Source organism: Nansenia antarctica (genome assembly GCF_963989245.1).
Source record: "Nansenia antarctica genome assembly, chromosome: 1".
In the NCBI taxonomy this organism is placed as follows: Eukaryota; Metazoa; Chordata; class Actinopteri; order Argentiniformes; family Microstomatidae; genus Nansenia; species Nansenia antarctica.
Genome location: NC_137674.1, coordinates 45989721 through 46009490, shown reverse-complemented (window position 1 = coordinate 46009490; position 19770 = coordinate 45989721). Strand labels below are relative to the sequence as shown.

Below are 19770 nucleotides of genomic sequence, written 5' to 3'. Positions count from 1 at the left end.
TGCTGTGGAAATGTAGAGGGGGACACAGGTTTGTGGGTCAGAGCTGTGTGGGTTGGTGTGTGTGTGTGTGTGTGTGTGTGTGTGTGTGTTGTGGACTTTTGGCTTGCTGTGCTGTCTGATGTTGAAGAGCTGGGAGAGTCATGAAGAAGAGCCTCCTCACTCATGGACGTTCGTGGACATTAAGTGTGTGTGAGATGCAGGGCTGTGAGATGCAGTGATGTGAGATGCGTCTCGGTAGGGATTGTATGTACATTGAACGTGTGTGTGTGTGTGTGTGCGCGCACGCGAGTGTGTGTGTGTGTGCGCGAGTGTGTGCGAGCATTTTCACACACACTCGGCCTAACCTCTCTCCTCCCCTATCGTAGGTCTCCTGCAGGAGGCAGAGCGCCTGGCTCAGGAGAGGCTGGACGTGCAGCGGCAGGCGGAGAAGGACCGCAGCTCCCTCTCCCTCCGCCTCCGGGCCATGGAGACGGAGCTGGAGGAGCAGGAGACCAAGGGCCTGGAGACGGAGCTGCACCACAGGGCCCACTCCGAGGACCTCCACCAGCGCGTCCAGGCCCTGGAGAAACAGCTCAAACACGACCGGCAGTTTATAGACGTAAGTGTCCCCGAACACACAGAGGTTCTCAGACACGTGGTACGCATGTGTGTGGATGTGTGTTTACTTACACACACGTGTGTGTGTGTGTGTGTGTGTCTACAAACAGGAGCAGGCAGTGGAGCGGGAGCACGAGAGAGATGAGTTCCAGCAGGAGATCGGCAGGCTGGAGGCTCAGCTCCGACACCCAGCCAGAGGACACTCCACTGGGGACAACAAGGAGCAGAGGGTGAGGCCCCCACTACCACACACACACACACGTACACAGACACATTTCCACCCACTGTCTCAACTGAGCCGATGCTTTTGAGAGAGCTATGTTTGCTGTGTGTTGCATTGTGTTTTGCATTGTGCTGCATGGAGGCATCATTTAGCTGTTACTGTTTATAATCTTGTTGAAGAGAACAGACTTGGTGGACAGAAGCTCACAGTGTGTAAGGTCCATGAAACTCCTGGCTGACGTTTGCGGTGTGTGTGTTTTGTTTGTTCTTGCTCTGAACGGAATGCCATAGATTGAGGACTTGGTTCTGCAGGTATGGAATCTTACTGTAGTGACTCCCCTAGCTCCGTCGTCGACTCCTCTGCATGCCGTGTGTATGTGTGTGTGCGTGCGTGCGTGTGCGTGTGTGTGTCATTACGCTCGGGTAATCATCCCCAATCTGAACGACCAACCTGCCATTAGTCCCTCTGTCCCCATCCTGTCTTTTTCCTCTTTTTTTTTATTTTTTTATTTTTTATTATTCCTCTCTTTTCCCTACCTATCCATCTTCCTGCCCGATCCCTCTTTCCCATCCCTCCCATCTTATACATTCACTCCTTTTCTGTGTACGGCTGCTCTGTGGAATGGCTTGGCTTGGGTAGATCCTAATGGCTGCAGATCCGGAATGGCTCCCCAGCCCCGGCTTGCCCATAGAAAACCTCTCAGTGCTGCTGCGACTGAAGCCCCTCGGGTCCAAAATGGCGTCTCTCCTCGTGTGCCTCCTCAGGTGGACAACCTGCAGGCCCTCATCAGAGACAAGGCCGAAGACCACGCCTCCCTGCTGGCAGCCAATCAGCAGGCCCAGCTCGACGTCACCGAGCGCGACGAGGAGATCGACAAGCTGGCCGGGCGGATCCGGGAGCTGGAGCAGGCGTTGCTTAGCAGCGCGGAGAGCGGCAGGGCTGTCGTCCAGCTGGAGCAGGAGCTGCACCGGGTCAAGCAGAGAGAGCAGGACCTCGCACAGGTACACACACACACACACACACACACACACCTGAACACACACACCTGAGTATAGGTACACACACACCTGAACACACACACCTGAGTATAGGTACACACGCACCTGAATATAGGTACACACACACACACCTGAGTATAGGTACACACACACACACACACACACACCGCACACACAGTGGAGATAGGTTATGGATGCTGTAACTGTGTGTGTGTGTGTGTGTCAGGACAAGCAGGCGCTAGAGCAGCAGCAGCTGTCCAACCGGCTGCAGATCTCAGCCCTGCAGTCTACAGTGGACGAGACCAGACACCGTTACCATGACAACACGCCCGACCCCACCCAGCAGCTCAGAGACTCTCTGGACACGGCACAGCAGGACCTACAAACCAAGGAGCAACAGGTGCGTGTGAGAGTGTGTCTGAGTGGGGGTGTGGGTGTGTGTGTGTGTGGGTCTGAGTGTGTGTGTGGTGTGTGTTTAATTTCATTCAACTCCCAGGCAGAATGAAAAGATTGCGTGGGGCTCCATGCATCTACACTGAATCTCTGGGCAACACCAGGCAGGCCTGGGGAGGGGAGGAGAGGAGAGGGGAGGAGAGGAGAGGGAGGAAGAGTGGGCAAGAGGAGAATAGAGAAGAGAGGATGGAATGGACAATGGGATAGAGGTGTATGAGAAATGAATGATTTATGAATTTATGAATGATGGTCCTGAAGTGTAGTTGAATAGATTAGATTAGATGCAACTTTATTGTCATTGCAGAGTACAGCAGAGTACCAGACAACAAAATGCATCACAGCATCTAACCAGAAGTGCAAATAGTGATATAAAACATGATAGTGATAGGTACAGGTAGTATGGCAAGTACGCTACTTTAGAGGTATACACAGTTATGAGCTATGTACAGTTAAAGTTGCTTATGTACAGTATGTAATGTACAGATGTATAAATAGAGGCTCTATCAAAGAGGTATGTGCAATGTGCAAAACTATGGTATGTGAAAAGGTAGTATATACAGGTGCAACTAAAAAAAATTGAATATCGTGCAAAAGTTCATTTATTTCAGTAATTCAACTTAAAGGGTTAAACTTAGATATTATACAGACTCATTACATGCAAAGCAAGATATTTAAAGCCTTTATTTGTTATAAATTTGATGATTATGGCTTACAGCTTATGAAAACCCAAAATAAAATATCTCAGAAATGTTTAATATTACATGAAATCAATAAGAAAAGGATTTTACATACAGAAATGTCAGCCCTCTGAAAAGTATAATCATGCATATGTACAATGCAATGAGTCTATATAATATTTAAGTTTAACCCTTTAAGTTGAATTACTGAAATGAATGGACTTTTGCACGATATTCTACTTTTTTTAGTTGCACCTGTAGATACTTGTCTCAGTTCAGATGTGTGATTTTAAGCAACACGGCACTAATGCCCCCTCATGGTCACAGTGAGTCAGTGCACAGGCTGTACACAGAGAGAACATGTTATTGCCATGAATGGGGATTTCTTTCGTATTGAAACTCTGGAAATATACTGTAAAAGATAAGGAGCAGGAGAGTATTAAGTGTGTGTGTGTGTCTGTGTGTGTGTCTGTGTCTGTGTCTGTGTCTGTGTCTGTGTCTGTGTCTGCGTGTGCGTGCGTGTGCGTGCGTGTGCGTTAGGTGGAGGTACTGGTGGGCCAGTTGGAGCAGGTGCAGAGCAGCCTGACCATAAAGGAGGTGGAGCTTAAACACCTGACGCTGCAGCTGGAGCAGGTAACCATCCAGAACTCCACGCACGTCAGCCAGCTGGAGGACCACATCGATGCTCTGAAGGTGTGTGGGTGTGTGTGTGTCTGTGTGGGGGGGTGTTCTCAACTCAGACAAGCACAGAAATAATACAATTAAGCAAATCAAATGGATGAGTGAATAGGATTTATTTTTTGGTCTTCCCCTTGTATGTCTTTCTTTTTTTTTAGGAGACTGTGTCTACTCTCACCATACACCAGGAGGAGAGAGAGGGAGAGGGGGAGAGAGAGGAGGGGGAGGTAGAGGAGGAGAGCCTCGCCTCTGCACTCCTTCAGGAGAAGAATCAAGAGATAGATCACCTCAACCAGGAGGTACAGCATCTACAGCAGGATGTGGAGAGCTCCAGAGAGAAAATGGTCAGCGTGGGCACTGCGCACACACACACACACACACAAACACACACAAAACAGAGACGACAAGGTAGATGGGAATTATGGCATCATTAAACCAGACAATGGTTCATACTGTTTTTTTTCTCTCTCTCTCTCTCTCCCTCCAGGCGGTGGAGGCGGAGCTGGAGCACCTGCGTTCCCAGGTGGAACACCTGCACGGTGACATCATCAGGCTGCGCCAGGACAAGCAGGAAGAGGCAGAGCGGCTGCACGAGGTCATCAGCACGCTGCAGGCGGAGCTGGCCACACTGGGGCCCGTCCTGCACGAGGTCAGCGACTCCCAGGAGGGCGACAGCGTCAACCCCTCGCCCTCCCCTAGCCCCGAACCCCCCAACCACCCCCGCTACGCCCACGCAGGAGCAGACGGGAAGAGAGGAGGGGGGGACAGCCTGAAACAGGAGCTACGTCTTCTCCACAGTCACACTCCACCCTCCTCTCGATCCGTCTGGGCGCGCATGGAGGCCCTCCAGGGCCAGCTGGAGACGGCGGCGGGGGAGAAGGAGGCGCTGGAGAGATTGCTCTTCACCCAGGAGGAGGAGTACCGGGGTCAGGGGGAGGAGATGGGCAAGAGGCTGAGAGAGGAGAGGGACGGGAAGGAGGAACTGGGACGTCTGCTCACCCTGAAGGAAGCGGAGCTGGAGGAGGCGAACGCCGCGATGGAGGAGCTGAAAGAGGGGGGGGAGGAGAGGAGTAGACAGGACGAGGACGAAAGGCTGGAGAGGGGTCGTCAGCAGGCTCGAGCCCAGGAGATGAGCTCGTTACTCGGGGAGAAGGCCCAGCTAGAGTCCCTGGTCCTGGAGCTCCGGAGGGGAGAGGAGGAGAGGGTGAAGGAGACCGAGGGTCTTACAGAGACCACGCAGGCTCTGGAGAGGCAGGTCGGGGAAGCGAGAGCCGAGGTCGTTGCCATGGAGACGGTCAAGAACGAGCTCTCGGCGGAGCGCGAAGCCCTGAGGAGAAGGGAGAGGCGGCTCCAGGAGGAAATAGAGCGCCTCAGACAGGAGGTGACCTCACAGGCGGCCCGTCTCCAGGAACTGAGCCTTCAGCTGGAGAGGCAGGGAACCAATCAGGAGGAGGCTCAGAAGGAAGTGCTGGTGAGCTGGTGGCAGAATGACCGTCAGACTGACGGAATAATGTTGACTCATAAAAGGGTCGGTTTGTCAGGTGTTTCATGCCGTTCGTTTGTGTCTGGGTTGTGTAGTAGTTGTGGGAAATGGAGTTCTCTCTCTCCCCCTCTCTCTCTCCCTCTCTCTCTCTCTCTCTCTCTCCCTCTCTCTCTCTCTATTAGAGAACGGTTGAGACTCGCTGGACCCCAACGAGAGAGCTGATCAGAGCATAGTATTCTTCTGTTCTTCTGTTCTTCAGGCATTTAGCTGTGTCAGCGCTCTGTACCACATCTGGCAGTGGTTAGAAGGGAGAGGAGGGTGAGAGGAAGGGATGAGGGGGAGGGAATAAGAGAAAAAGGGCAGGCGAGAGAGAGAGAGAGAAAGGGGGAAGGAATCTGAGAGGACGATGTGTTGGCACACAGACGCCAGAACTTCACTCACACAACAGGAAGTGACTCCGCTCGGAAAGAGGAAGTTATGAAAAGGCTGCAGAGCGCTCTGTCGTAAAGTTGTTGCTAGCTCTGGTATTTCTTTTCTAACTTTTAAAGTGTTGTTCTAATTCTGGGGGGGGGACGACCTCAAAAAGGTCTTTGCATGATGCTGTGTTGGGTTGGACGTGGTCCAGGCCTGTCTGCTTGTGAGTGGGGAGATGGGAATAGTTGTGGTTGGAGTACAAGTTCTGGAGTGGCTGCCTACTCAGAGGGTTTCAAGTACTCCATGCATTTACTGCTGGTGACAGCTAGACCGCTAGACTGATTTAGACTAGATACATGGTTTCTCTGACAGACACTTGAGGTGCAAACAAGAAAATGGTCATTGTGATGGAGATGATGACAACGACGATGTCTCTCTCTCTCTCTCTCTCTCTCTCTCTCTCTCTCTCTCTCTCTCTCTCTCTCTCTCTCTCTCTCTCTCTCTCTCTCCCCCTCCCTCTCCCTCCCCCTCCCTCCCTCTCCCCCCCAGACTCACGCGGAGGTGACTCTGGCCAAGGCGGACGCTGCTCTGAGACAGAGGGAGGCAGAGCTAGCTCGGCTAGGGGCGGAGCATCAGGCCCTGAGGGCGGAGTTGGCTGCCGTGAAGGAGGGCCTCAGCTCCAGCACCGAGAGATTTGAGAAGCTCCGGGAGGAAGGACAGGTACTGTTTAAAAATGACTGTGTGTGTGTGTGTGTGTGTGTGTGTGTGTGTGTCTGAAGTTTGTTCAATGTTGTGTCTATAAGTAAGTTTAAGTTCTGGGTAAATAAGTTTTGTCTGAAACGTTCCCCCTGTCGATAACAAGACATTTCTCTTGGAAAAGAGATTTTATCTCAATGAGACAAACCTATATAGGTTAAATAAAAATTAAAAGTCCATTCCATTGTATTCCATTGTATACCAACTGCCTATCACCTCATGCCTGTTGTTCTTCCCAGTGTTTCTTCTGATTTGTCCCATTCTCCTGTCCGTCAGACCAAAGACCGCGCCCTCGCTGACCTGGAGACCAACAACCAGCGCCTGAAGGCGGAGCTTCGCGGCTTACAGGAAGACCTGGCGCTTCAGGAAGAGGAGCTGGCCTATCAGCAGAGAGAACTGGTCCACCTCCGACAGCGCTGCAGCCCATCGGGCACGCCCCCTCGCAGCCAGACCCCCCCACTGAAGGGTGAGGCCTCCAACAATCATACACACACGAGGAGGAGGAGGAGGAGGAGGATGATGAAGATGATTCTCTGTCTCTCACTTGTATGGCATCCTAGCCACACTTTTGATGATGATGATGATGATGATGATGATGGCGACCGTCCTGACCGATGTTCTTCCCCCCACAGACGTCTCTCTCCGGGGGTTCGGGGAGGCGGTGAGCGTCTCACACAACGACGTCTCCCTCTCTTCCCCGGAGGTCCTGAGGAGGCTGGAGTGTTCCGAGGACCGGGCCAGAGAAGGCTTCCAGACCTCCCTCCTCCACGCTTCTCATCTCTCCGAGCTGAGCGCCCTGGACAGCCCGGGTCTGGACCCCCCCCACCAGGCCAAGGCCTCCCTCAGGGGCAGGTCGGAGCCGGAGCCGCGCCCAGGGAGCGTCACCCCAGAGCCGGCCACACGCAGCACCCGCTCCCCAGGCTCCGTCTTGGCCTCCGACAACCTCTCCATGCTGGACTCTCTGGACACTGAGAAGGCGAGTGGACTTGGAGGGAGAAGGCTACACACATACACACACACACACACACACATACACAGAGGGGAACTTGATGTAACGTGTTGCCCTCTTCTGTGTCTCAGGTCCATGAGCTGGAGAACCTGGACCTGACGACCCCCTCCTCTCCTGCCGGGTCCATCTCCTCTCTCTCAGCACCAGAGTGGGCCAGCGACGGATACGGCAGCAGTAAGTCTGGTTGTGGGTGTGTGGGTGTGTGCAATGGATAGGGCAGCAGTGAGTCTGCTTTTGTTTGTGCTTGGGTTGGTGGGTGGGCGATGTAAATCAGGTGTGCAACTTGTCACCTTTTGGCTAAATTCGCCTATTTTACCTCAAGACAGGTCATCCACGTGAATCGTGTAGATCTGCCCCCAAAATATTTTGGGGTAGGTGGTACTAACAGCTTCCTGTCTGCTAAACTCTGCTGCTGTTGAAGTAATCTTTAGCTTCAGGCAGCTAGTTACAATTCCAGGCAGCTTTGAGAACAGTCTTTGTAATTATGCAGGTGTTAAGGTCAGGGCCTCCGCTACACACGCATCGACCGCCGTTAGATCTAGCACTGTCCACTTAGCACCGCTAGTGTTGGCGTTATCTCCTTCCCCCGTCAACAAACATGTTCTCTGCTATGTTTAGCCTCGTATTGATAATTGTCTTTGTTTGCAGGCAAAAAATAATAATTTGTGACCTTTTTTTTGGTCCATCACCAGTTTGCCAGTTGAAATATTAGTAACTCCCCCCCCCCCTCTCTCTCCAGATGTGAGTTCAGAGCTGGGCCTGAGGCTGAGGCTGGAGCTGGAGCACACAGAGAGGCTGGATGCTCAGTTCATCGAGTACATGCGCTGCCGAGGCATGAACCCTGCTGCCAACACAGACAGCGCCGCAGGCAGCATGAGCTACAGTGACGAGCTGCTGTCCCCTGAGCTACAGGTACACACACACACACACACACACACACACACACACACACACACAACCAGACTTACTGCTGCCGTATCCATGGCACTCTCACACACACACACAACCAGACTTACTGCTGTCGTATCCATCTCACACACACACACACATACACAACCAGACTTAAGGCCCTTGCACACCAATGCGTTTTATACGTCCGTTAAAAAAATAAATTAGAACTCATGTTGTGTCAATCACGCTTGCACACCGAATCCGTAATATTCGTCCGTCCCCCCAAAAATCGGAACAGGTTCGATTTTCTGCGTTTTTCGCGTCCGTCAAAAGCCTTTTGAGAGTTGAATGAATGAATGGTCTTTATTGTCATTGATATAGTACAGGTACCAAACAACGAAATTTGGGAGGGGGGGCTCCCCTGGTGCTAGGAAAAAAAACTAAAAAACAAGAAGGGAAAGGAGCTGGTTTACATAAATAAAGGCTATGTACACTATCCACTATACTATACTATACAAATAAAACACTGTGCTGTACTCTATGCTATGCTATACCTATTCTAACATTTCCTATTCTCTGAACCTTATGTACCCTAGGGTTGTCATATTGCACATAGTGTTATTGCACATTCATTTAAAGTGTCGCAGTTTGCAGGTTTGAAATGTACACATTTGTGTTTCAGTATTACACTTGATTTCAATCTAGTAGCTGCCATCAATTTGTGTAGATTGTCCAGGGCCTAGAACCTAGGTCTTTGCTGTGTTCAGGGCCTGAATGGCCCTGGGGTAGAAGCTGAGCTTCAGTCTGTTTGTCCTTGCGAACATGGTCCTGAACCGCCTGTTCGAGGGCAGCCGAGCAAAGTGTTCGTACCCAGGGTGGGATGGGTCTCTGGAGATCTTGGAGGCCTTCCTGAGGCAGCGTGTGTTGTACAGCTCTTCCAGAGAGGGGAGGGGGGCGCCGGTGATCTTCTGGGCCGATCTCACGACTCTCTGTAGCGCATTCCTCTCTGCGGCTGTGCAGCTGGAGAACCAGTTGCAGATGCAGTAGGTGAGGATGCTCTCCACTGCGCAGCGGTAGAAGGCCACCAGCATCTCCTGTCCGATGTGGTCTTTCCTGAGGACTCTCAGGAAGAAGAGCCGCTGTTGTGCCTTCTTGATGATGGCTGCTGTGTTGTTCTTCCAGGACAGGTCCTCCTGTATGTGCACCCCCAGGAATCGGAGGGTTGAGACTCTCTCCACGCTCCCTCCGTCGACAAGCAGGGGCTGGACCTCAGATTTTTTCCTCCTGAAGTCCACGATGATTTCCTGGGTCTTTGACTGGTTCAGCAGCAGGTTGTTAACCTTGCACAGCTTGCTCAGCTGCTCTACCTCATCCCTGTACGCCGCCTCGTCCCCCCCCGAGATGCAGCCCACCACGGTGGTGTTATTGACCACTCCGCCATGGTATAGGGACACATCGTCAAATTAGAACTGCAGGACAGTTGGATTAATGTTTACGGAAGTACATGTCTCAAGTATTATCTCGGCGGTTAGTCGAGTGAAAGAAAAACAACATACAGATGATAATTCACACAATATAATACCACGAAAGCGTACGGCACTAAACAATAACATTCATTTGGGCAGCATCATACTCAAACTCAGGCAGAAGGGCAGGGTCCGGGCAGGTGCACACACTGTCAGACTGCCAGTGCATCATACAGGTACATCATTCAGCATGGTTATAGCGGTTTCTTTTTCTATTCTACTATTCAATTTCTACTTCTGCTGTCTGCGTCTCCCTGGGTATTCCAGATGGCAAACAGTAAAGAAATGCCACAATATACCAGGTCTTAAGAAACGAGATGTCCAACAAAGGCTTTGACAAACCCTGGCCTATTTTGCGCAACAAGTAGACTCTGATGCAGCGGAGACAGGGTTGCCAGATGGGTTGGTTTTTGGTCGATTTAGCAGTTTTTAGACTGTTGTTAGGTTGGAAATTCTCAATTCCATCTGGCAACCCTGAGCGGAGAGTCTACAAATGGTATGATTACAGATATCACACTGCAGGAGATGCACACCACGCTTTGTTAAAAGAAATAAAGATTTATTGTACTTTTCTACTGATAATACATTCTACTAATGTGGTCTACCATTTGGTTTTAGTTATATTGCTCTCAGTTGTTTGTACCTTTTGCTAAATCAAGCATTTAGAATGTAGAGTGCATATTGCGAAAGTTCGCAACGTAAAAAAACGCAACGGTCTCCGCAACGGACCGGTGTGCAAGGTCTCTGTGCGTAACGTTTTTTTCGGATGACGGATTTAAAAATACGCATGCGAAAACGCACGCATTGGTGTGCAAAGACCTTTACTGCTGCTGTATCCATGGCACTCACACACACACACTCTCACACACACACTCTCACACACACACACACACACACACACACACACAGAATTTGACCCTGAATTGTCTCTGTAGGGTCTGTTGAAGAGGGTGTATCAAGAGAGCTGCAGGGTTCTCTCTCTGTCCCAGCGCCACGCCTCCTCCGCCTCCCACCTCCACCCCTCACAGTCTCAATCCCTCTCCTTGGACCAGTCGCTCTGTCAGTCAGACAGCAAATCCCACCCATTGGACGAGAGGCACTGTCCATCAGCCTCTGCCCCTCCCCTGGGCTGGCAGCAGGAGAAGAGAGCGCTACAGGAGACTGTGATTGCTCTCCGAGAGCTGCTCTGCCGTATGGCACAGAGAGACACACAGGTAATGGTGTGTGTGTGTGTGTGTGTCTGCTGACCTTCCTCTTTGTGTGTCTGTGTGTGTGGTGTGTGTGTGTGTGTGTGTGTGTGTGTTGACCTTCCACTCTTGTCCCCAGGCTGATGGAGGTGCAGAGGAGCAGCAGTGTGTGTTGGAGGGGCAGAGAGACACACACCGCCAGCTGAGGTCTGAGCTGCAGGAGAGCAGAGAGCAACTCCAGTCTGCTCACAACACACTGCAGGAGCAACACAACAACATACACACTCTGAGGTAGGTATACACACACACACTGCAGGAGCAACACAACAACATACACACTCTGAGGTAGGTACGCACACACACTGCAGGAGCAACACAAGATACACACACACACACTGCAGGAGTAACACAACAAGATACACACACACCTTCCCTATTGTGTGTAACTGTGTGTGTGTGTGTGTGTGTGTGTGTGTGTGTGTGTGTGTGTGTGTGTGTGTGTGTGCCAGGCTGGCTGTGGAGGAGGGTGAGGAGGCTCTGAGCAGGGAGCAGAGCATAGGCCAGGAGGCCCAGCAACAACTGGAGCAGGAGAGGACACACACACACCGCCGGGAGAGGGAGGAGGAGGACAGACGAGAGGTGCGACACACACACACACACGTATTCCAATAGAACAGTCCGTTACCTGGCCTACATTTGCAGTAGCTCATTTCTTAATTGTTCTGATACCCCCCCCCCACCAGGCTGTGCGTGTGTCTGTGGAGCAGCAGGGGTCAGAGGTCGTGACCCTGAGGGGTCAGCTGGAACAGGAGACGGTGTCCTGCAGCAACCTCCGGCGGGAGCTGCAGATAGAACAGTCCCGCGGCCTGCTCCTCCAATCACAGCTCGACAAACGCCTGGCCGACGCCCACCAGGAGCTGGACGCAGAGCGCTGCCGCTCCGCCCGGCAACAGGACCACCAATCGCAGGAGAGGAGCCGGCAGGAGCACGCCCTGAAGGAGGCGGAGTCCCGGCTGGCCGACGCCCACAGGAAGCTGGAGGAGGAGAGGGACCGTTGGTCCCGGCAACTGGACGACGTCGCCCGCCGGCAGGAAGCCGAGGCGGCCCAAGACAGGAAGTTCATCTCGGACCTGCGCTCCCAGCTGGAGCAGGAGAGGCGCCAGGGGGAGGAGCTAGCCGCCGCGACGGACAGGCTGAGGGCCGAGGCCACGCAGGCCCGGAGGAGAGGAGAGGAAGAGGACAGGAGGAGGAGGGAGGAGGCGCAGAGCCAGCAGGAGGCGGCCACCGCCCGCCTCCGAGTCGCCACGGAAACCCTGAAGCAGCAGAAGCAGGAGGCCGGCCGCACGGCCGAGGCGGAGCGAGAGCACTCGGGGCGTCTGGGGGCGGAGCTGGGCGAGCTGAGGGAGGCGCTGCGGCTGCTGAAGGAGAAGGAGAGAGAGAGGGACGAGCAGAGGGAGAGGGAGAGGAGGAAGGAGAGGCAGGAGCAGACGGAGAGAGAGAGGCGGCACCAGAGGACCAGCGACCAGCTGGTGAGAGGAGAGCTCTCGCACGCACACACACACACACACACACACACACACACACACACACACACACACACACACTCACTCACTCACTCACTCACTCACTCACTCACTCACTCACTCACACAGACAGACCATTACTCTCACATTATGAAGCTTTAGTGAATGTAGAATATCAAATGTAGATTTTACACTTTTCCCCTCTACCACAATCACACACACACACACACACAGTCTGGAGAGTGTCCAACCACCAGGTGTCTGTGTCTGTTATCCCAGTGTGAGCTGCAGCTGCTGAGGCAGCAGGAGCAGCAGCGTATGCGGGACCTGCAGCAGACCCTGGCGGAGCTGGAGAGGGAGGAGAGGGACATGGCCGCCCGCAGGCTGAGCGGTGCCACTGCAGAAGCCCCGCCCCTGTCTAGAGCCGGCCTGGGGCCGCCGCAGGACCTCCTGACCGCGTCTGGCCAGGACGCCACCGGCTTGCTGAACCCCCAGGTATGGGATGGGGGGAGGGGAGGGCGGAAGGGGCGTGGGGGGGGGGGGGGGGTCAGGTGGGGGGATGAAGTTTTTAGAAGAAGGAACAGCTGCGATGGTTGTGGTGTCTGGTGGCCTGAAGGAGGAGAGATTGAGTACAGAGTCTTCCTGAGTGTTATTGGGGAATGAAGGCAAACTGATTGTCTGTCTGTGTTCCGCTCTCTCGCTCTCTCTCTCTTCCTATCTCTGTCTCTGTGCCTCTCTCTCTCTCTTCCTCTCTCTGTCTCTGTGCCTCTCTCTCTCTCTTCCTCTCTGTCTCTGTGCCTCTCTCTCTTCGTCTGTCTCTCTCTTTCTCTCTCTCTCTTCCTCTCTCTGTCTCTCTCTGTCTCTGTGCCTTTCTCTCTCCCCCCCCCCTCCCCTCCCCAGACCTCGTCTTCCTCCGGGCTGGTGGAGAGGTTGTTGAAGGAGAACTCTGAGCTGACGGGCCGCGTGACGGAGCTGAGTCAGGAGAGGGTCACGCTCAAACACACCCTGGCCTGCCTGGAGCGCCAGCTGCGACGCACAGAGGGCCAGCTCGCCAAGGTCACCGCAGAAACCGAGAACAGACCCGCCGTCGTCGACAGCAACCACAACAAGGTGAGACACTGCTCACACTGCTACCCACCTCACGGGCAACGCTGCTTCCTGTTTACCACTGCATCTAGTTCATCTCCAACAACAGATGATAGGTCAGAGGGATATATATATATATATATATATATATATATATATTATACACTATATGGACAAAAGTATTGGGACACCCGAACATCACACCCATATGTGCTTGTTGAACTTCTCATTCCAAAACCATCTGCATTAATATGGAGTTGGTCCCACCTTTGCTGCTATAACAGCTTCCACTCTTCTGGGAAGACTTTCTACTAGATTTTAGAATATGGTTGCAGGGATTTGCTCCCATTCAGCCACAAGAGCATTAATGAGGTCGGGCACTGCTGTTGGGCGAGAAGGACTGGCTCGCAGTCGGCGCTCCAATTCATCCCAAAGGTGTTCGATGGGGTTGAGGTCAGAGCTCTGTGTGCAGGCTCCCAGACCAAGTTCTCCCAGACCAAACTCGGCAAACCAGGTCATTATGGACCTCACTTTGTGTATGGGGGAATTGTCATGCTGAAACTGGAAAGGGCCTTCCCTAAACTGTTGCCACAATGTTGGAAGCATACAATTCTCTAGAATCACATTGTATGCTGTAGCATTAAGGTTTCCCTTCACTGGAACTAAGAGGCCTACCCCACACCATGAAAACAGACGATAATTGTGTCCACATACTTTTGTCCATATGGTGTATATACGGTGTATATACTGTATATATATATATATATATGTGTGTGTGTGTGTATATCTCCAGATTATGCTCGTCATAGACCTGGTGGTGGTGTTGTTTTTTTAAGGTTACTTTTGTGTGGCAGTCCCAATCTCGGATTTTTCTTTTTTATCATGATAGCTCGAGACGGTATTTATTATGAGAAGTGAGTTTAAACAATTATGATTGTCTAAACTCCCCCCCCCTTTCAGTGTACAGGCCCTAATGACATGCACTGATGCCCCCTCTCATGATCACCTCAGCTTGCTTACTTGTGTTTTTTGTCAAGTGTGATGTAGGGGTACCTTGTCTAAGCCACGTGTTCTTAGAATATTGAAATTTTTTATTTTAATTAATGACGTTACTTTTCAGGATGCCATGTTGCAACTGGCCGGGGGCTTCAGCTGAAAATTAGCCGACTAGGCTAACGCTGCCTTTTTTACTGTATTTTATAATGGTTCATGTATATGTGTGGTGGCCTGGGAAAACCCTTCACATGGTGGCATTTTGACATTTTCATTTTTTTATATTTCCATAAATTAGAAGATCTCAGCTGAATGACTGAGATAGCCCTTTATTTTAAAAAGTTATGAGCATTTTAATGTATCATGTCAAAAAAAGTGAAAGGTAAGAAATGCTGCCCCCATGCTGCCCCCGACTCCTTTCTCCTCCGGGTCGGGGGAGGAGCCTATGCAGATCGGCCGGTCTCGTTTGTCTGCTTGTGATGCAGACAAACTACCCACCACAAAAACATAAAAATAAGTACTTTCTCTTTTGTTTTCTTAAAATGTTTATTCACCATAATGTAGTATGGAGTTCAAAGTACTAGAATACCACATACTATCAAAATCACCAAAATCGCGATTTCCATCTATTTTTGCTCTTTGCCACAAACGAACGCCAGCGACATCCGACGGGTTTTCCCAGGCCACCACACATATGGACTGTCCTCGATATAATAAACTAATAAACTTAACTAAACTTAACTCTCTCCAGATGCAGCGTCTGTACGAGCGCTACCTGAGGGCGGAGAGCTTCCGGAAGGCCCTGGTGTACCAGAAGCGCTACCTGCTGCTGGTGCTGGGGGGCTTCCATGACTGTGAGCAGGCCACCCTGGTCCTCATCGCCCGCATGGGGGTCCACCCCTCCCCCCCCCTCTCTGGCCCCCGCAGGGCCCTCATGCGCTTCAGAGCCGCCGCACGAGCCATCATCGCCATCTCCAGGTGTGTGTGTGTGTGTGTGTGTGTGTGTGTGTGTGTGTGTGTGTGTGCGTGTGTGTGTGTGTGTGTGTAATAATTTATTAAATGATTTTGATTAATCCCTCAGATTGAAGTTCTTGACAAAGAAGTGGCAGAGAGCCATCAGGAGAGGAGTTTGCACAACTGTCACCGTCAATGGGTATACTACAGGTCAGCTCAGAGAAGTGTGTGTGTGTGTGTGTTTACACGTGTGTGTGTGTGTGTTTACACGTGTGTGTGTAACTTCTTTCTTTCTCTCTCTCAGGTTCCAGGACTGAGGTTTTGAGGCAGCAGCAGCAGCCAGGAGCAAATCACAACTCTTCCCCACCCACTAAAGAAAGCAGCCCCACCCAAAAGGGTGTCTCCTCACCCCTGGTTGCACCTATCAAATCGCCCTATAGACTGCTCAACAGGTATGTACGCTTGTCGCATGGTATGATATTCCATTGTGATAAACACTTCAAACAGTCTGCCTATTAACTTAACAACAACTCAATACATTTAACTTTGGTTCCAACTCATTAATTCACTGTCTTTAAAAGGAGAGCAAGTCAGTGGCATTTTATAACCAATTAAAATATCTAATTTATTTGCCGCACTCAATGGATTTATTGCCAAATGAAAACAAACGCGTGTCAGTGGGGCAACATTTGCGTTTGCATTGAAATGCTTTGCATCGTGTTATGTTGTGAAGAGACAGTTGAAGATGTGGGTGGAAATTAAATTGCTTTTCTTTTTAATTGATGTGCACTATCAATAAATACAAACCTTTATCAAATTGCTGTGACTTTGTTGTTAAAGGTGTAGAAAGTTAGATTTTAGCTTTTAATAGTTAAAAAAATAATACTTTAATACTCAAAATGTACATTCTGCACCTAATAATAATAATTAAAAAATTCAGTTCAGCCACGGATGATCTCTCTGGAATATACCTCTAAACTAAACTGATGTTTACAATACTACCTCTGTACCTCTGGCACATCCTTTTCAATAGGTTTGAACAGAAAAACTCAACATATTCACATTTTCAAAGCAAACCTGAAGGCGTGTGATGGTCTTCATTGAGTGCTGAATGTCTTTTTCCGTTCTTTCTCTGCATCTACCCCCAACCCCCACCCCCCTCCCCCCTCAGGGTGAACTCTAACCCCACCGCGGGCTCTGAGCGTTCCGTGGGGACGTCCCAGGATGAGCGGTCGCTGACGGACTACATCCACTACCTAGAGAACGTCCAACAACGTCTGGGAGCTGTACGGCCCGGTGAGGATAGGGTGGGGAGGTGGGGGCGGGGAAGAGGAAAGTGGTGGAGGGCCCTGAGTTAAACCATTTATCTCTGGTGGAGGAGTGGCAAAGCCTGCCCCTGTGTCACTGGGAGGAACAGGGTTCTGTTTGGTGGAGGTCTGGTCCTGGTGAGATCACCACACACTACACCATTGTCCACTACCCACACTCCCCAAGCACTGTCACCGTGGAGACCTGTCTGTGTCGTCATGACATGTTCTGTGCGCCAACAAACCATGTCAGACATGGCTGCTGTCTGCCGTCTTCAGACCCATCCATCATCATGTGACTGATACAAGACGGTGTTCTCCGGTTGGTTCATAGTGAGGGTTCCAGTTATACATTTCCTCAAAGAAATGCCCTGAAAATAAACCCCACCCCAGAAAATCTACAAGTGCCCTGATTTACCCAGAGTTCCTGGTGTTCCCGCCAACCCTAGTCATTTGAACCCTGGCTAGCTGGATCACTCGTAGAGAGTTTTTATCGTCACCGTATCTGTACTCATCCAATCGTATCTCCTAACCCAGTTAGCGGCCCTAACTTAGCCCCGCCTCCAAGAGAGGATAGGAGGAGCCACAGTCAGGTGACCTGTTCCCCTAATATGATTGGCTATCGGCAGCGGTGGCTGCAGGAGAATGGGACGTGGCTGTACCTGAGCTGCCTGTCGCCCATCTACCTGTACGGCCCAGGTAACACCCCCCCTCACCCTACCAGACACACTACACGTACTAGAATGCACCTCTCGGGTCTGGGCACCAACTTGTGTAAGCAGTCACCTACTTGTCTTTGTGGTGATGGCCACATGGAGAGCTGTGTTTCACTATAGACAGGACAGGGTGTATTCTCCTATGCACTGTTCCATACATGCTACGGGTGAGTTCATCTCTGCATGTGAGGGTCTTGCATGTGTGTGTCTGTGTGTCTACTGTATTTTTGAGAGAGAGAGAGAGGTGGGCGGGAGCGGGGGCGGGATGGGTGATGAAAAGATGTCCTCTGATCTAACTGAAGGTGTTTTCTTTTTGTCTCCCTCCAGACCCTTCTCACCTTCCCTACACCAAGAAGTCTGACCGCTGATTAAACAAATGTCTCCTTTTGATTGTCCATCAATGTCAGTGTATGCAAATATAGAAGGGAATTAATGTCTGTAGTGTTTATTAAGTAGAACATTTATTATTCTTTTTAAAATGACAAATTATTTTTTTATGACTTTTTCTATGCTGATTTTTCAACTGCTGGTGATGATGAATCCTACGAGGTCTGACATGAATGTGTGTTTTGATAGTAGCGCTCGCTATTTTTCTAACCAACTTTTATACACGTTTGACACTCTGGATGTTTTGGACATATGTTTATGTTTATGGTTGTTGATATTGTTTAGCATTTATCTGTGTATAAACTTGTTAAGTTTCACACTGGAATCCCAAGATCATTGTGTTAGGGTTAAGCGCACAATGGTGAACATGTTCTATTGATTTTTTTTTTTTTTTAAGGTTTTATAATATTTAGTGTTTGTACAAATTCAATAAATATTTTTAAATGTGTAAAAAATCAACTACATAAGCACTGTCTGTCTTTGAAATATGTACCACGGAACACTATACCCAACAGAACCACACTGAAACCAGGACAGGTCCACCACTGTGGCGTGACAACCCAACTCTTGGTTTTAACATTGTCAAAGAAGCAGTACCTCTACGCTACTGAAAAGGCTTGGATTCTAGAACAGCGGTACTAGCTATAGTCTGGCACCTGGGTGGTCCAGTATGGTCCTAGTGTAGCACCCCTACATGTTGGATAGCACTATGAGGTAGAAACTAAGACCCCATTCACATTACGGAGAAATACCTGTTGGGTTTTGGAGTATAGTATGGCTGTGGCTTCATATTCTTATCCATACACCTATGCGTTGCCATGCACTTTATTGGTTCCAAATAAATAAAAAGGTTACACACACACACACACACACCTGGATGAGCTAACAGTCAGGCGACAGCCCTATGAACGTTGACTGTTATCTGATCATCTGTTGTGATAGTATTGCTGTATCAGATGGCTGCCTTGTCCAGACTTGCTGTGGTACACAGAGGTGGTGATAAGGAGCCCAGGGGGCGTCTAGCCGGCTGATGTCCCGTCGGGTTCAGTGGGCCAGCCCAGCCTCGGGACGTGGGAGAGTGTGTAGAATTCAGAGTGGAACTCCCAGACGTGAACGGTTCACAGGTGTTCCTCTCTAACCTCTGAGGGCGGTCTCTTTTCATAGCACTGGGAACAGGCGCAGTCTTTTATCTACTCAAATGAGTTGTGGAAAAGTGAGGAATTCAGATATGGATGATGCACAGATAACTGCTGGTAGGATGTTTTTTTGTTGTGTTTTTGATTGTTGTTGAGTTGTTAAGGTCAGATAATAATGACTGTGTGTGTGTGTGTCTGTGTCTCTATCCCATGCAGATCTAGTCAGTTGTTAAATTGTCACTTGTTTATAAGGCTGAATAATAACTACTGTGTGTGTGTGTGTGTGTGTCCATCTCATGCAGATCTAATCAGTAAACCCATTGCCCTCTCCTGTGGATCTGTCCCCTATGAGACGGCTGGTCTGGAATCACAGCACGGCCAAAGTGTTGACGTCCTTCTATGCTTGGCAGACTGCGGTATGATATTCCATTGTGATGAACACTTCAAACAGTCTGCCTATTAACTTAACAGACAACTCAATACATTTAACTTTGGTTCCAACTCATTAATTCACTGTCTTTAAAAGGAGAGCAAGTCAGTGGCATTTTATAACCAATTAAAATATCTAATTTATTTGCCGCACTCAATGGATTTATTGCCAAATGAAAACAAACGCGTGTCAGTGGGGCAACATTTGCGTTTGCATTGAAATGCTTTGCATCGTGTTATGTTGTGAAGAGACAGTTGAAGATGTGGGTGGAAATTAAATTGCTTTTCTTTTTAATTGATGTGCACTATCAATAAATACAAACCTTTATCAAATTGCTGTGACTTTG

The 19770-nt window shown here is 50.2% G+C and overlaps 1 protein-coding gene across 1 annotated transcript in view; it reads left to right on the top strand.

Annotated features, from left to right (window-relative positions):
• pcnt (pericentrin) overlaps positions 1 to 17921 on the top strand; it is a gene marked incomplete at its 5' end in the record, with an annotated part of 43235 nt that extends 25314 nt beyond the window's left edge. The window contains 24 exons of the mRNA XM_080523304.1: positions 366 to 598; positions 708 to 827; positions 1111 to 1131; positions 1585 to 1821; positions 2045 to 2218; positions 3489 to 3641; positions 3842 to 3970; positions 4114 to 5097; positions 6073 to 6243; positions 6556 to 6745; positions 6912 to 7255; positions 7360 to 7462; positions 8028 to 8200; positions 10641 to 10919; positions 11032 to 11183; positions 11402 to 11531; positions 11636 to 12421; positions 12695 to 12910; positions 13316 to 13525; positions 15246 to 15472; positions 15576 to 15658; positions 15753 to 15900; positions 16620 to 16744; positions 17799 to 17921. Of these exons, the coding sequence (XP_080379430.1) occupies positions 366 to 598; positions 708 to 827; positions 1111 to 1131; positions 1585 to 1821; positions 2045 to 2218; positions 3489 to 3641; positions 3842 to 3970; positions 4114 to 5097; positions 6073 to 6243; positions 6556 to 6745; positions 6912 to 7255; positions 7360 to 7462; positions 8028 to 8200; positions 10641 to 10919; positions 11032 to 11183; positions 11402 to 11531; positions 11636 to 12421; positions 12695 to 12910; positions 13316 to 13525; positions 15246 to 15472; positions 15576 to 15658; positions 15753 to 15900; positions 16620 to 16744; positions 17799 to 17839 (5429 nt within the window). The 3' untranslated portion in view covers positions 17840 to 17921. The remainder of the gene's footprint in view (positions 1 to 365; positions 599 to 707; positions 828 to 1110; positions 1132 to 1584; positions 1822 to 2044; positions 2219 to 3488; positions 3642 to 3841; positions 3971 to 4113; positions 5098 to 6072; positions 6244 to 6555; positions 6746 to 6911; positions 7256 to 7359; positions 7463 to 8027; positions 8201 to 10640; positions 10920 to 11031; positions 11184 to 11401; positions 11532 to 11635; positions 12422 to 12694; positions 12911 to 13315; positions 13526 to 15245; positions 15473 to 15575; positions 15659 to 15752; positions 15901 to 16619; positions 16745 to 17798) is intronic.
• Between the last annotated feature and the right edge of the window lie 1849 nt (positions 17922 to 19770).